Source organism: Salmo trutta, chromosome 18, assembly GCF_901001165.1.
Source record: "Salmo trutta chromosome 18, fSalTru1.1, whole genome shotgun sequence".
NCBI lineage: Eukaryota > Metazoa > Chordata > Actinopteri > Salmoniformes > Salmonidae > Salmo > Salmo trutta.
This window is the reverse complement of record NC_042974.1, coordinates 25,405,038-25,423,318: the sequence shown is the minus strand read 5'-3', so window position 1 is coordinate 25,423,318 and position 18,281 is coordinate 25,405,038. Positions and strand designations below refer to the sequence as shown.

At 42.1% G+C, this 18,281-nt stretch overlaps 1 protein-coding gene across 1 annotated transcript; it reads left to right on the top strand.

Annotated features, from left to right (window-relative positions):
* Window positions 1-1,104: 1,104 nt before the first annotated feature.
* LOC115153065 (placenta-specific protein 9) lies at window positions 1,105-17,642 on the top strand. Its single transcript, XM_029698110.1, has 4 exons — window positions 1,105-1,284; window positions 1,367-1,445; window positions 12,217-12,308; window positions 15,334-17,642. The coding sequence occupies exons 2-4, from the start codon at window positions 1,382-1,384 to the stop codon at window positions 15,487-15,489; spliced, it is 312 nt and encodes a 103-aa protein (XP_029553970.1). The 5' UTR covers window positions 1,105-1,284; window positions 1,367-1,381; the 3' UTR covers window positions 15,490-17,642.
* Window positions 17,643-18,281: the final 639 nt, after the last annotated feature.

Sequence of the window (18,281 nt, the reverse complement as noted above, 5' to 3'; positions counted from 1 at the left end):
CCTTCACTGGCTGTCCCCCTCCACCACCAAAGGTCCTTTCTAATGGGCTGTGTAGCACTCGGCCACCCCCTACCCTGGAGCATTGGGGCTTAGACGGCTGGGAGGCTCTGTTCCATTCAGCACAACTCCCTGTCTATCTGATGATGACCCTCTTGGCAGGCCAACCACTGTTGTTCCTGGAAAGGCTATCAGGGGACCTGGCTGTGCTTCCCACACAACTCTCCTTGCGAGAGAGAGAGAGAGATATTATCCCCTGCACCCACCATCCCCTCCCCTCCCTCTCTCCCCTTGGTTGTCAGGCGTCTCTTGACTGCCTCCTTTCTCTGTTGTGTGGTTGAGTTTTGATTTGTTAGTGGTATGCGGAAATAACATGTTTCATAACTAGCCATCTTCATGCCTCTCTCTCTCTCTCTCTCTCTCTCTCTCTCTCTCTCTCTCTCTCCTCCTCTCTCTCTTCTCTATCTCTATATCTCTCTCTCTCTCCTCTCTCTCTCTCTCTCTCTCTCTCTCTCTCTCTCTCTCTCTCTCTCTCTCTCTCCTCTCTCTCTCTCTCTCTCTCTCTCTCCTCTCTCTCTCTCTCTCTCTCTCTCTCTCTCTCTCTCTCTCCTCTCTCTCTCTCTCCAGTCATATCAGTGGTCTCTGGTCGAACCCACCATCCCCCCTCTCTATCCCCACTTTTCCTCCACTTCTTTCCCACCCTGCTTAGTTCTCCTCTTCAGAGCTGCTTACGAGGCCAGACAGTCAGCCCCTGATGGAGCCAAAGAAAGTCAAGCTTTAATGCTTAATGGAGATAACCATGTTCACTATGTAAGAGCCTCCGCAGTGTGCGTGTGCCTGCGTTCATGCGCGTGTGTGCACGTGTATGTGCATGTGACAGTAATCAATTAAGGCAGCTGTAACTGCAAGCATTCCTACAGATTATAAAGGATACGTTTTCTTCATGCTGAATTGACCCAGTGTGTCATTACACACCATACCGTTCCACAATGATTACAACCCTATCTTCATGCCCTTCATACTACATGTTATCCGTGTTGCTGAGAAGTCCCACCCTAGAAGTAACCCCACCCCTCAGTTCACCCCTCAGCCTCAGCCTCCTCCCAGATAGAGGGCTTTTGTTCTGCATCTAATGTTTTCATTAGGAAACTGGGCGCAACCAAGGGCGCGAGAGTGAGTGCAGGGCAAAGAGTGAGGGAGGAGAGAGAGAGAGAGAGAAGGAAGGAAGGAAAAAATTGCATACAGTCTAGGTTAGCATTCAGGAGATTTTTGGGCACTGAATACACTGTGAGTATTTCTTTCTCTTTCTTTCTTCCCTATATTTCTCACATTGCAAGCACCAGTTACAGACTCTACTCTTACCCTCCAGCTCCTCTCCTCCGCCATGACCCGCCCTGCCACCATCTCACTTGGACTTCTGCTCCTCCTTATTGCCTACACAGCTGCAGGTAAGATATGTGATTCGATGTGGCTGGGGTTAGAGGTCATAGGGGAAAGGGCAGGGGGCACAGCAGATGTGTAAACAAACCATAAATAGATGTGTGGTTCACTCTGTTAGATTCTGCTCTGAGTTGTTTGATAGAAGTGCTATTTTCTAAGTGACTTTGTAGCAGTGTAGTGATGAACAGTACTCACTATGCAGTGGAGTTGAATAGTTCTTTGTGATGTCTAACCTTACATGATTTGGAGATCTTTCCACTGTAAAATGTAAATGTAAAATAGGCTGATTCTTCAAGGAATATCCATCTTGGTCATTCAGGATCTGTCAATGAGCATATAGGTTCCAGGATCTGTGTGTGCGTGGGTGACAGTTGGATGAACTTGTGTAGATGAACGTGTGTGTGTGTGTGTGTGTGTGTGTGTGTGTGTGTGTGTGTGTGTGTGTGTGTGTGTGTGTGTGTGTGTGTGCATGATATAAATATATAGATAGATAGATATTTAAAGTATATATATGAACAGTCAAAGGTTTGGACACACCTACTCATCCAAGGGTTTCTTCTCTTTTTCATCACAACTAGGAAATAACACATACAGTGGGGGGAAAAAGTGTTTGATCAAACGCATGTCAAATACTTATTTCCCTCATTAAAATGCAAATCAATTTATAACATTTTTGACATGCGTTTTCTGGATATTTTTGTTGTTATTCTGTCTCTCACTGTTCAAATAAACCTACCATTAAAATTATAGACTGATCCTTTCTTTGTCAGTGGGCAAATGTACAAAATCAGCAGGGGATCAAATACTTTTTTCCCCCCACTGTAGAATCATGAAGTAACCAAAAAAGTGTTAAACAAATGAAAATATATTTTATATTTGAGATTCTTCAAATAGCCACCCTTTGCCTTGATGACAGCATTGCACACCCTTGGCATTCTCTCAACCAGCTTCACCTGGAATGTTTTCTAACAGTCTTGAAGGAGTTCCCACATATGCTGAGCACTAGTTGCACTAGCTGCTTTTCCTTCACTCTGTGGTCCAACTCATCCCAAACCATCTCAATTGGGTTGAGGTCGGGTGATTGTGGAGGCCAGGTCATCTGATGCAGCACTCCATCACTCTCCTTCTTGGTCAAATAGCCCTTACACAGCCTGGGGGTGTGTTGGGTCATTGTCCTGTTGAAAAACAAATGATAGTCTCACTAAGCTCAAACCAGATTGGACGGCGTATCGCTGCAGAATGCTGTGGTAGCCATGCTGGTTAAGTGTGCCTTGAATTCTAAATAAATCACAGTGTCACCAGTAAAGCACCCCCACACCATCACACCTCCTCCTCCATGCTTCATGGTGGGAACCACACATGCAGAGATCATCTGTTCACCTCCTCTGCGTCTCACAAAGACACAGCGGTTGGAACCAAAAATATCACATTTGGACTCATTAGACACAAGGACAGTCTAATGTGCAATGCGCATGTTTCTTGGCCCAAGCAAGTCTGTTCTTCTTATTGGTGTCCTTTAGTAGTGGTTTCTTTGCAGGAATTCGACCATGAAGGCCTGATTCACGCAGTCTCCTCTGAACAGTTGATGTTGAGATTTGTCTGTTACTTGAACTCTGTGAAGCATTTATTTGGGCTGCAATCTGAGGTGCAGTTAACTCTATTTAACTTATCCTCTGCAGCAGAGGTAACTCTGGGTCTTCCATTCTTGTGGAGGTCCTCATGAGAGCCAGTTTCATCATAGCGCTTAATGTTTTTTTCACTTTAAAAAACTTTCAAAGTTCTTGACATTTTCTGAATTGACTGACCTTCATGTCTTAAAGCAATGATGGACTGTCATTTCTCTTTGCTTATTTGAGCTGTTCTTGCCATAATATGGACTTGGTCTTTTACCAAATAGGGCTATCTTCTGTATATCACCCCTACCTTGTCACAACACAACTGATTGGCTCAAACACATTAAGAAGTTAAGAAATTCCACAAATTAACACACCTGTTATTAATTTAAATGCATTCCAGGTGACTACCTCATGAAGCTGGTTGAGAGAAGGCCAAGAGTGTGCAAAGCTGGCATCAAGGCAAAGAGTGGCTACTTTGAAGAATCTCAAATATAAAATATATTTTAATTTGTTTAAAATCAAATAAAATTGTATTAGTCACCTGCGCCGAATACAACAAGTGTAGACCTTACAGGGAAATGCTTACTTATGAGCCCCTAACCAACAATGCAGTTAAAAAAATATATGGATAAGAATAAGAAATAAAAGTAACAAGTAATTAAAGAGCAGCAGTAAAATAACAATAGCGAGACTATACACAGGGGGGTACCGGTACAGAGTCAATGTGCATGGACATTGGTTAGTCGAGGTAATTGAGGTCTTCCTTAGTCGATGTAATTGAGGTGTTTAACACTTTTTTGGTTAATACATGATTCCATATGTGTTATTTCATAGTTGTGATGTCTTCACCATTATTCTACAATGTAGAAAATAGTAAACATTTGGAAAAGGTAGGTGTGTCCAAACTTTTGACTGGTACTGTATAGAGAAAGAGAGAGAGAGAGATTGTACTCATGAGGTTAAAACATCTGTTTCTTATGTTTAATGCAGCATTGACCTTTCTCCATGTCGTCCTCATCAGTATTGAATTTCTTACAAAAATCTTCTATTTTATCCTTATATGTCTAATGTTTGTCTATCATTCCAATCTTGTTTACTGCTCAACGAAAATCGTAAACATTTTAGCCCCCCCCTCCATATCCTACTCTTTGAGGACTTATGAGAAACCAGAGATGATTGGGCTTGAGTGTGACTTCATACACAAGGAATGGCCAACACATGGAACCACACACTAGTTCTTGCTCTCTCTGCCAACCCAATATTGATTCAGGAAATACTCTGGAGATCTGACTAACAGCTTGTTAGTCTCTTTTCCATGGGCGGGTCTGTATTAGGCAAGCTCTGGTTTGTGGGACCACTGGTGTTGTGTACAAACTGACCTAATGCTCTGGCTGTATTCTTCAGTATTCACTCCACTGCACAACTTGCCCTGTCTCCTGTGGCCAGTGCAAACACACATGTGAACATGAACACCCCACAGAGACACAGAGACAGGCCAACACACACACACACACACACACACACACACACACGCACGCACGCACGCACACACACACGCACGCACGCACGCACGCACGCACACGCACACACCGTCTTCCAAACCTGTCTCCCAGGGCGGAGGGTGTTAGATCAGACTCTTGTGGGCTGTTGTGTTTTCCTTTCATATGGCCTGTTTCCTCTGAGTGTGTGGGTCAGTATTTCTCCTGGTGCAGCTGTGATATAATACACATATGAGTGTACACTTCATCAGGCATTTCATCATCTGCCTTTGTCCAACACATACTGTACACACACACATACACACACACACACACACACCAGTGGCGTAGCACAGTTTCCTGTGGCCCCTTGCAAAACTTTTGCCATGGGGCAGTGAGAAAAAATTGCAGTTTTATACATACAGATCCTATTAAATTACTAGTATTCTAATTCATAATTCTATGGTTTTATAGCTTATTTCATGCTATTTTATATATTTTGCCATGAGGCTGAGATCAAATCTTCCAGTTTTGAAGCTATTTTCCTGTAATAAAAAATGTAAATCGTGGCTTATGCCACTGGCTTTGAGTAAAGCCAGTGTGTCTATGTATGCGGATGACTCAACACTATACACGTCAGCTACTACAGCGAGTGAAATCCCTGCAACACTTAACAAAGTGCTACAGTTAGTTTCAAAATGAGTGGCAAGGAATAAGTTAGTCCTAAATACTTCAAAAACTAAAAGCATTGTATTTGGAAACTGAGCAAGTTGAAGGGACTAAACTGCTTTATTTCCTTCCACAGGCTTGGCCCATAGAGAATACTAAACCAGATGAATCGATTCTCTACTGAAAGGTTTTGAATCGATTCTCTACTGAAAGGTTTTGTACTGGATTGTAAACTGTCATGGTCAAAACATGTTGGTACAACAGTAGCTAAGATGGGGAGAAGTCTGTCCATAGTAAAGGGCTGCTCTGCCTTCTTAACAACACTATCAACAAGGCAGTTCCTACAGGCCCTAGTTTTGTCGCACCTGGACTACTGTTCATGCCAGATGAGGCTGGTGACTTGAAAAATTGAGGAGGATGGGAGACCCACGGTATAGGCGCGGAACGCACAGAGAAGTCAAAGTGTGTTTCTAAAATCGTGAAAGAGTAATTATTTTAACCTGAAGCGTTTAATAAAGACATTTATAGTACAATATTATGGGGAATGGGAATAAGAGGGCTACTTACAGTGTTGGAAAGGGATCACAGCAGTGATTGAACAAGGGTATGAGGCCTGAGTTGAGGTGTTCAGAGGCTTGACCAGTGCAGGACAGGATTTGACTGGGAAGACAAAAAACAATAACACAACACACAAAACAGTTGACTCGACATACAGTAATGAGAGAAAATTGATAGGTCACAGTGCTTGGAGGGGAAACATTCAATGTGCCAGTGGATGAGCAGGCACATGAGACGTGGCTTCAGTTCATGTCAGGAGAAAGTTGACAATGGTAGTGGAGTGGAGTAGTCATCACCTCTTAATCAGGGAACAGGAGGGGACTTAGCTGGAAATACAAATAGCAGATACAAATCCTGTCAATCTGCAGCAACCTTATACTTGTTCATATGAATTATATTTAGACTAGATTAGGAGGGGGATTTCCTCTACCCAGACACATAGACAACAACTGATAGACAATAGAATTCACAGGGCCGAGCAAATTTGATCACATTCACATTTGCTCCTGACACACAAATGGACTGTAAATACATTATGTTACCAATTAGTTACCCTGACCAGATGGACAGCGCCCATAGGTTGTATGCAGCTGATCAGACTGAACAATCGTCTCGTTTTCATCCCATTCAGCATGTCAGATCTCTAATGTTAAGGTGAAGCCTAGGCTGCTACAACACTTATATGAGTTTTTGCTTGTGTCTGTCTGGAGTGATTATGTATTATCATCTTTGCTAAATAAATACCTGAGGAAAGTGGAAAACCTACTTGAGCGCGTGCAAGAAAATGCGCTGCCTCTAATCAAACTTTTAATGGATGATGCGATGGAAGCTATTGAATTGATTTTGACATCCCAGAAAAAGACAGTAGACAGTAGAAAGTTCCATATGTTCAGCAAGTAAATCAAATCAAACTTCATTGGTCACATAAACATATTTAGCAGATGTTATTGCGGGTGTAACGAAATGCTTGTGTTCCTAGCTCCAACAGTGCAGTAGTATCAAACAGTACAGTAGTATCTAAAAACGATTCACAACAATACACACATCTAAAAGTAAAAGAATGGAATTAAGAAATATATAAATATTAGATTGAGCAATGTCGGAGTGGCATTGACTAAAATACAGTAGAATTGAACACAAGTATATGCATATGAGATGAGTAAAGCAGTATGTAAACATTATTAAAGTGACTAGTGTTCCATTATTAAAGTGGCCAATGATTCCAAGTCTATGTATATAAGGCAGCAGCATCTAAGGTGCAGGGTTGTGTAACCGGGTGGAAGCCGTCTAATGATGGCTATTTAACAGTCTGATGGCCTTGAGATAGAAGCTGTTTTTCAGTCTCTCGGTCCCAGCTTTGATGCACTTGTACTGACCTCGCCTTCTGGATAATAGTGGGGTGAACAGGCCGTGGCTCGGGTGGTTGATGTCCTTGATGATCTTTTTGGCCTTCCTGTGACATCGGGTGCTGTAGGTGTCCTGGAGGCCAGGTAGTTTGCCCCCGGTGATGCATTGAGCAGACCGCACCACCCTCTGGAGAGCCCTGCGGTTGCGGGCGGTGCAGTTGCCGTACTAGGCGGTGATACAACCCGACAGGATGCTCTCAATTGTGCATCTGTAAAAGTTTGTGAGGGTTTTAGGGGCCAAGCCAAATTTCTTCAGCCTCCTGAGGTTGAAGAGGCACTGTTGCGCCTCTTGTGATGTGTACGCTGAGGAACTTGAAGCTTTCCACCTTCACCACTGCGGTTCCGTCAAAGTGGAGAAGGTGGAAAGCTTCAAGTTCCTGGTAATGTGAAATTACCGCTGCTAGCTCCTTGGAGTTGCACTTGTTAGCGGAACTATCCCTCTCGTCGTGTCCTCTAAAAGCCCATTATTGCATGCCTAAAAACCCAGTGGTGTTGATAAGCCTCTTGAGAACATCCCTGTTTTTTTTACTTTCTCGTTGTGTTGCGCAGTTTGAATACGCAGACCTTCGTCATGATCGATGCGTCTTTTTCCCAGAAGCTTGAATCTGATGTGGGCATTTATATGCTCCCTGATTTTGTTTTGGCGTTTAGCAGAATGATCGATGTTCTTTAGGTCCCTGTACCCTCTTTTGCCCAAAGATGACTTTCCAAAAAGCAGGCAAGGCCAGCAATACAGGTGGCTTGATGAGAGGCTTCCTGTTAACTAGCTACTGTTATACTTTTGATACCAATTGGTATTGAACGCCCTCACCTTTTCATCCTTCTCCGTGAAACTGATCTCAGGCACAGGTCGACCCTCGGTTTTCTTCGCTTCTTCAGTTGCAAGTAGCAAGCTACAGCTACTGAAGTTAGCAATGCAAATTGAAATAAATTGCATTAGCTGGACACAAAAATAAAGTTCTAAAACCAAGAAAACGATGTATAATCTACCTCCTCCGTCTCCTGTAATTTGAAGAAACTAATTTGAATTGAATAATATCCCAAACAATTTTCAACTATCACTTTTCAATCTCTATCTAATCATGTCACCAACTCACCAAGCTTCTCAACACAGATAGTACTCCCCTTTCTTCTCCTGAGGAGCCTCCACTGGTTCAGTCGTATGGTCAGGTGCCACAAAGAGCGACCTTGGAAAATTACAATTGGCTCAGAACACACTTCCCTGACAATCTTCAGCTGCAGTCTTAGGGTCTTTTGGTTCCCCTCCATGTTGATAACCAAACTAGGAGCAGCACAGGCTGTTTAAACTGGCAGAGCAGGGAATTCTGGCATTCAACAGCAAACCACTATGTTCAGGTTACATACGCCACATAACTATCCAACTGAGACAGCATCCACTGTGTGTGTGTGTTTGTGTGCGTTCGCTGTTTGTGTGAGTGTCTTTGTTTGTGTGTGCACCGAACGTGCGTGCGTGCACACACTGTGTAACGTGCTAAACACGCATCTTTCACAGAATGTGATCAATCGATGCTCACATGTGACACGTCTTCCTAAGAAAAAAAAGTCCTTAGCTATTGTAGTTTGCCAACTGGCTCATACACTCAGATGAGTTTAATTTACTGAAAATGAAGGGTGCTTATGTCTGTGTACATGCTGTAATACTGATGCAGAGACACCTGGTGTGTTTATTGAGAGAAATCTAAAGAGGAGCTCTATCTTACAATCATCCCTTGGGTTTCCTTGGCTTTTGTCCTAGATATGATCAGTGGTGCTGTAATGGAGCTTATGAAATTGTACTGCGGGATAGCTCCATAAAAACAGCACAACCAGAAATATGAGGCCAAATTCAACACCTAATAGACTGCTATATCAGAGAAGAAGATGCGAAGCGAGAGGGTTTACTCGGCCTAAAATGTCTCCACGTTCAGAAAATCATTAATTATTAAGCAAGTGAGCAGTGCTTGTATGGAGGGCAAGGAGAATTTAGTCAAGATAAACATGTATTACTATTTTGATACATGAAGCTTATTTTATCGGATAGAAGTTTCGTACTGCTTAGGCTGTTAAGAGTGTACTGATAAAAGTGTGATGCACGCAACATCTTAGAGAAAACACACTTTATATCGGAGACGGTCTATTCATGAGACTAGCATATTCATGAGACTAGCATAGCATCTCACTTTCCATTGAATACAGGCAGTTGACGTCAACACCCACCATCGAATGTTCAAAATAGTATTCAAATAACAAGATGCATCCACCTATCCAAAGAGAGTAAAAGGCGAGAGCTTGAGAGCTTGCCGTTCCGCTAAGTGGACTACGAATCCCCATTGTTAGAGCGGAGACATAGGCATCTCGTTGTTATATCCAGTATCTCTGTATGCAGTATATATACTGCTCAAAAAAATAAAGGGAACACTTAAACAACACAATGCAACTCCAAGTCTATCACACTTCTGTGAAATCAAACTGTCCACTTAGGAAGCAACACTGATTGACAATAAATTTCACATGCTGTTGCGCAAATGGAATAGACAACAGGTGGAAATTATAGGCAATTAGCAAGACACCCCCAATAAAAGGAGTGGTTCTGCAGGTGGGGACCACAGACCACTTCTTACTTCCTATGCTTCCTGGCTGATGTTTTGGTCACTTTTGAATGCTGGCGGTGCTTTCACTCTAGTGGTAGCATGAGACGGAGTCTACAACCCACACAAGTGGCTCAGGTAGTGCAGCTCATCCAGTATGGCACATCAATGCGAGCTGTGGCAAGAAGGTTTGCTGTGTCTGTCAGGAGACAGGCCAGTACATCAGGAGACGTGGAGGAGGCCAACAACCCAGCAGCAGGACCGCTACCTCCGCCTTTGTGCAAGGAGGAGCAGGAGGAGCACTGCCAGAGCCCTGCAAAATGACCTCCAGCAGGCCACAAATGTGCATGTGTCTGCTCAAACGGTCAGAAACAGACTCCATGAGGGTGGTATGAGGGCCCGACGTCCACAGGTGGGGGTTGTGCTTACAGCCCAACACCGTGCAGGACGTTTGGCATTTGCCAGAGAACACCAAGATTGGCAAATTCGCCACTGGTGCCCTGTGCTCTTCACAGATGAAAGCAGGTTCACACTGAGCACATGTGACAAACGTGACAGAGTCTGGAGACGCCGTGGAGAACGTTCTGCTGCCTGCAGCATCCTCCAGCATGACCAGTTTGGCGGTGGGTCAGTCATGGTGTGGGGTGGCATTTCTTTGGGGGGCCGCACAGCCCTCCATGTGCTCGCCAGAGGTAGCCTGACTGCCATTAGGTACCGAAATGAGATCCTCAGACCCCTTGTGAGACCATATGCTGGTGCGGTTGGCCCTGGGTTCCTCCTAATGCAAGGCAATGCTAGACCTCATGTGGCTGGAGTGTGTCAGCAGTTCCTGCAAGAGGAAGGCATTGATGCTATGGACTGGCCCGCCCGTTCCCCAGACCTGAATCCAATTGAGCACATCTGGGACATCATGTCTCACTCCATCCACCAACGCCACGTTGCACCACAGACTGTCCAGGAGTTGGTGGATGCTTTAGTCCAGGTCTGGGAGGAGTTCCCTCAGGAGACCATCCGCCACCTCATCAGGAGCATGCCCAGGCGTTGTAGGGAGGTCATACAGGCACGTGGAGGCCACACACACTACTGAGCCTCATTTTGACTTGTTTTAAGGACATTACATCAAAGTTGGATCAGCCTGTAGTGTGGTTTTCCACTTTAATTTTGAGTGTGACTCCAAATCCAGACCTCCATGGGTTGATAAATTGGATTTCCATTGATTATTTTTGTGTGATTTTGTTGTCAGCACATTCAACTATGTAAAGAAAAAAGTATTTAATAAGATTATTTTATTAATTCAGATCTAGGATGTGTTATTTTAGTGTTCCCTTTATTTTTTTGAGCAGTGTAGTATGTTGTATGTAAATGTCTTTGTCTTGTGTTTGTAATACCCTTCAGTGTGCACAAGGGCCTGGGACAATATATAGTAAGTAAGAAATGTCTCGCTTAAAGACCTATGTTAAACAGTTCTGTGATGTGATGGAAACCAGATGCAACAGGAAGTGTGGCTGAAGAGAATAGAAAGGACGCCAGGCAATAGATTATGCATGGTCTATGCTCCACTAATTATTAAGAAGAAACTTGTCTTCACAGACATACGGACCGCACATCCCAGCCACATTCATCGGCATAGACCAGAGTTTCAGCTCACAGAGAAAATAGGGGGCTCTTCAAAAGGGTCTGGGTGGTTAATTGAAACCATGAAACCTGGATGACAAAGAGAAAAAACCTGGTGGAACAATGTATATGGAGGTTTCTTCACCACACCCAACCCATAAAGGTTCAAGCTTGATTTAAAGTGAGACCGCCTTCCCTTCCAGACAAAGGGTTGCATCAAAGCTATGCCATTTCTTGTAGTAGACTACTAAGCCTAAAGGTGTACAGGTAAAACACAGGCAGTGACGCTGCTCCTTAATGCTAACCCTGGATCAGCGGCATCTCTTCTAAACAAACTGGGTTACGTACTGGTGAGTGTGAGGGTGAACTGATCCCAACTCAGTTTGTGGCAGTGTGATGTCAACAGAATGGCATGTGGTCAGAGGTTGTGGTGAACTGGATGGCTGGGCTGCAGGCTGCCTGCAGAGCAGAGATGTAGAGGTAATAGAAAACACTTGGAACGGGCTGTGAACCAGTCATAGGGAGAGAGAGAGGAAGGAGCAGGAGAGGAGACAAGAAAGACTTGTTTTGGTGACCTTTAGAGATTAGCTGGATGAAGATTTATAATGGAACTCAAGCTGTGGATAGAGATAGTAGACAAAAATACACTGTGTATTCTCAGGCCGAGGGAGTATTTGAGAATTTTGCTGTGCTGGGTATTGGGATCCATACATACTACAATGTATCCTATAGTCTAGGCTCTATGTAGGATACTAAGGTGTTGTAATGTAAAGACAATATCAGAAATACTGTTAGAAATAATGTTGTATTGTATGGAAAATGATGCCGTCTGCTTTATGTTTTCGATCAGGACCTGAGTCTGAGCTCCAACCCAGAGCTGTCCGGTCGAGTGCCTGTCAGGACCACAGTACTCTTCATGACAGACTGGATGTAGTGGAGAAGGTAGAGTAAGACGCAATGCTTTTCACTGTCTCTTTCTGTCACACTATAACAAAATCATATGGAGTTATAAAGCCTTCATAAACCCTTTATCCCTTTAACTGTCTCTTCTTGAAAAACATGAAAAAAGGATTTGACCTTACATTCCTATTTCTAATAACTCAAATAAGAACTAGAAATGTAATTTTTTCAACTTTATATTTAATTAGTAAATTACAGAGCTTTACCAGGTGGTTGAGAATTCACATTAGAATGGCAATTGGCATGGAATTTTTACTCATCTCAAAAATAGAACATAAATTACTTTAGGTCTGCTTCAATGGCTTTCATGGGAAAGCGTTGGTAAACAAGGACTGATTTCAAATTTGAACATATTATGGTAATGTTGTGTGTCCAAATATGAATAATCAATTACATAATATGGTTTTCTTGAATTTGAAATGATCTAGATCAGGGATGGCCAACTAGCGACCCAAAGCCCCCGTTTTGTAGGCCCACAGATCAATTTCCCCCCAAAATTCAATTAAAATTAGGAACTCAGTCAGGGCCTCAACTTAATGTTGAGAGTTAGAATAGTAGAATACACAATCTATTTTGAAATTTGGTTGTGCGTCAGCAGTTTCTCTCTTGTTATGTAAGTCACTGACAGTCACTGAATTAGTCCATGCCAGCTAAACATTTTCAGATTGGTAAATTCGTCTAGCCAGCTATCCAAACTTGTGGTAATCATGGTCGAATTATGGACCCGGGGACCCCCCATTGATTTTGTAAGTCACTCTCACTCAGATATCATATTAGTCAGGGCAAATGTGTAGAATTGCAGGAAATTTGCTTAACTGCAAACATTTCTCTCCACTTTATGGCAAAATGTTTAGAATTAATGGAAATTAGCTCTAAAACGGCTAATTTTAAATGAGTAGAATTGCATGAAATTAGTTATAAAATTGCAAAATCTTCCCTCTGCCACATGGCAAAATGTGTAGAATTGTATCAAACTTGCTTTAAAATGGCAAAATGTTTTCTATACCCAATGGCAAAATGTGTAGAATTGCAGGAAATTGGCTTAACAACTGCAAACATTTCTCTCCACCTTATGGAAAAATGGGAACGAATGGGAATTAGCGCTAAAACTGCACATTTTAAAAGAGTAGAATTGCATGAAATTAGTTATGAAATTGCAACATTTTCACTCCGCCCCATGGCAAAAGAAATGCATCAAACTTGATTTAAAACTGCAAAATGTTCTCTTTGCCCAATGGCATAGATGTGGGTACGCAGACTCGCTAGCCACTGTGCCCCCACCCCCATCAAAGTTGCCCATCCCTGATCCAGGTTCTTCCATCATGTTTCCACATGTTCACACTACATTTTGAGATAATGAATGACAAAGAGCAGTTTTTAATTACTATTATAGGCATTATTTTATAGGCGACCTTTCATCTGAATATTGATTAATTGACCCCATGGGAATGAAATGTGGTTTAACCCATTTGTTGTCAACAATTCAATCATATTTTTCACCAAAATAAGTATTCGTTATAAACACTTTTGTACCCTATTCTTAGTCCAGCGTACTTTTTAATGACATATCAACTGCCTGGTAGAGCAATTTATTTACATATTCCTACCCTTCCAAGGTCTCTACTAACAGGAATGGTGCAATATTCATCCCTCACCAACTGAATTCCTGCCTTTTATCCCATATCTTTGGTGACTTATTATGAGTTTTCTTACAGCCCTCTGAGTGGGCAAAGTTAGTGCCACAACACTGAACTTCAGCAACCCAAAAGGATACAAAGTATGTAAATTGCTGCAGGAGGGCTGAGGGAGTTGAACAATCAATTTCAAGTGAAGATTTTTTTAGATCCACTTCTAAATCCACTGCCAAATTTAAATCAGAACCAAATGTCCTACTATATGAGAGGGATATAACATGGTGCTTTTCCAAAAATGTAGACTTTTGTGGCTACACTTTATAATGATATTCTAATTCTTATAAATTATTTGTTAAGCATTTATGTAGGCTTCAATAAACCATGACATATATACTTTGCTTCAAATGTGACCTATCTTTCTTTGTATCTCACACACAAATAAATCTAGCCTTATTTAGAAATAGTTTCACATTTCCCATTTCCAGGGCAGACATTCAATCATCCAAGGAATTTGGGAGATTTCCCAGTGGTTTGTAACATTACTACCTTGTATTATTTTTTTTATGGTGTCACTAAAATAATCTGCACTATTTCCTTTAAAGGAAAAGTTTTTTGTACTAACAATGTCCATCCAAACCACTCAGCAGTGGAAATCACTCAGTTACAATTTTTTTGGGGGTTCACACCGCCCAGGGAGTATTGCTGTTGAATGAGTATTGAGTGCATCTGAGGAGAACCTACACTACCAGTCAAAAGTTTGGACACACCTAAAATAATTCCAGGGTTTTTCTTTATTTTTACTATTTTCTACATTGTAGAATAATAGTTAAAACATCAAAACGATGAAATATTACATATGGAATCATGTAGTAACCAAATCAAAATTCTTCAAAGTAGCCACCCTTTGCCTTCATGACGGCTTTGCACACTCTTGGTCTGTAAATATCGAACTAATGGAACAAACGACTGTGTCGCATCTCTAGCAACCAGAAGATGAGAAAGTAGGACTTTGCTTATAAAAAATAAAATAAAAGGCGAAAAATGATATTTTCTGCTGGTGAATGTGCGCTTTCATATTGTTTTCTTTGCCAATGGTGGTATAAGCGGGATGAACGCCTCCATTCTGTACATTACCTTGGAAAAATTACCTCGGCGTCGTCCATTATTTACAAGGCAATGTATAGAACGTCAGTGTTTATCCCTTATGTAATAGCGTCCCCTTGATAGGCTACATTACATTTTTGCCATATTGCTTACTGTCCAATTCTTTCAGATCTGCACTCAGATGGGTCTAGGTTCTAGGGGTAGGACTTAGAAATCGATGTGAGTTGGGCTGATAATGACCCTGTCTGTCTCCTATATGTCCCCTGCAGCGTGTAGAGGACACAGTCCAGAAGCTAGAGGCTGAGCTGGCTGTGCTACTGGATGCCATAGAGGCCCCTGAGTGGAGCCCCCTGCTGGAAACTGCTGGAAAACCTGTGGTGGACATCCTGGACGGCCAGGGACTGGGAGAAGGTGGCGACTCCTGAGAGAGGAGAGCAGAGATCTCTGTTGGTTGGCTATGCTACTTCACTCTGCCCTGATGAGGGTGCACCTGGCAAGGACAGACAATGAAAGACACTTTAATGTACAATCTTTGTTTTTCTGGAGTTGGAAGTGTACACAAACGGTATAAAACAAGCCCTTTAAAGAGTAAACACAGGCTTAGTATGTATTCTGTGCAACAGTTGATAGATCCCGACACTAATGCTTACTTGTCTGCATAATACACTCCTCTAATCCTCAGACACTCATCCTTTCTTCCTTCTTAGACTAAACCTGAATCTCTACACAACACACAAGGGTAACTGTCTCAGCCTCTCAGGATGGTTACAGTTCTAAACAATTGACACTTTGGTTTTGTCTAGTAATGCTTTCTGTTCTGTGTGGGATTGTGTCCCTTTCTCGTCCCATGCCTCTGTTCCACCCCCTGGTGCCAGTTGAGAGCTACACATGCAGCACCGAGCCACAAGGTAGGCCGTGCCCTTTACCACAGATCAGGAATCAGGTTACACAACCCCTATCCTAAACCATTAGGGAGGCTTGAAATAATACCCAACCTTGTATCAGTGGTTAAGGGCAACTAATAATCTCAATGTGGATGAATGATGAAAACCAATAGAGAGTACTGGAAGGAATTTATTTATCAAAGCAGTTAAAGCAACATGTTTCAATACACAGAGCAGTTTGAATAGGTACAGTACAAGGCTACCACTGAGACCCAGGCTAGTTGCAAGTGTATTTATTTAGCCCCCATAAAAATCTTACAGAACATGTTCAAAATTGAAACAAAGAGGAGAGTGGTCATAGATTTTGTTTTCTCAAAAATGGACACTACATTACTAAATGTTGCTACAAAGATAAGACAGTACTATTATCTGTGAGAGCTTTAATCCTTATCCAGTTGATGGGAAAAGTACTGTGGTGATTGGTCACTCGTTCTATCACAATGCTGTTTGAAACACCCAGGTAAATATACTTACAACAATATTATCCAATAAACTAGCATGTAAACACAATGGTACAAACATATGAAAGATTTGAGGGTTAGGCAAGCAACATCCGACCAGGAATGGAGGTGCATTTTAAATGATAATCAAGGGAATGACATCGGGCTACAATATTGTTGAACTTCGAAATAAAACGACCGAGCAGGGTTTCCATTCAAATCGATGACTATTCATTACAAACAATCAACACAATCGCATGGCCATTTCTAGCACTGGAGACTGAACATCCAGTCAAGCTTTTTCATCTAGTCGTCAGTAGTGAGGACAATGTAAAGACATGTCGAAGAGCAATATTTAAGACTTTTCACATAGCTAAGGGTAGACTCACACAATGCCCCAAACCCTCGGCCTTATCCCTTTCCCATATACATAACAAAGCACAGAAAACCTAAACTTACCCACACTGGAGCATAGGAGGGCATAGATACTGACTTATTAAATCATCCACTTAAACAAAAGCCTGTGCACTTGGAACATATTCTTAAAACAATCTACGGGATGCCAAAAGTCACTGCATACAATCTAAAATATCATGGCATCCATATAACAATGGGAATAAATTATTTGTACAGTCGTAGGTCTTGAAATCGTTTTTAATTTTTTTTTTAAAGCAAACCTAGACATCACATAGACAGGCAAGCAGGACAGGGCTACACTGATTATATGAGGCCTCTCCTCTGTCAATCATCAGAACACAGGTGAACATCAAGGTATTCTACTGCCTGAAGCTTGCATGTGCACATACTGTAAGCCACCCACAAACCCTAGCGTTTGGCTCTCCTACAAAATCTGCTTTAAACTGTAAATAGAGGTGCATGCAAAAATGCAGGGTTCAAGACGCAATGGGTGTAACTAATGCGCTTATTTTCATAGGAAATCAGATTCCCCCCCATATAATTGAATAATATTTTATTTCTCCCCAAAAACATTCCTTTATATATAATCACAATAAATGTTCGTATACAAATGATAGTATTTTCACAGAAGGAACAGTGGCTCTATGCGCTACAGAGAGGAAACATACATTCACACACAAAGTTCTTAGAAATGGCAATGCAAATGGTAGAAAAGCTTTGGCATATCTGCCTACAAGTTGTGCCTGCACACTTGGAAATAAAATGAGTACAACAGTGTATGAATGTTTGGCTTCATACTACTCTTAATTTAGTAACATGTACGTTTAGTAAGCAGTCCCACATAAAACTGTGGAGCGAGGTTAGGCTATTTACACCTTACTTTGTTAGGCCTTAGGGTTTTAAGGTGGACAATGCTACATGTTCCCAGATGTCCAGGCTGAGAGTAATGGCACCACCTTAAAATGTACCACAACTAATAATACTGCCCCGGGATCATTTTTCATACGGGAGTGATCGAGACAATCAAATGAAAGACGATTGTTAAAATGTCACGGTCATCTTAGTCTAATAAGGGATTATGTTCAACTACGAGATTCTTCTGTAGCTATTCAATAGAAGCTGATCATGTCTGATCCATGGACAAAGAAAGACTAGAACAGGCAAAGCCTCCCAGACCACGTCAATTGAACTAAACCTTTACGGGGTACGCTCAATATGATTCTTCTTCTATGGTCTGATCCCCTGTTAGCGACAATGTTTATGTTTAACGTATAAGAACTCAAGCAGTACGAGCATGTAACCCCCAGTGGAGCCGTGGGATAATAGAACAGCATCTTGGCAACAGTCACAGAGATCGACGGTGAGGGAAACCTTCCATTTACACCACAGATGTACTAAGTCCATCTAACTGACAGG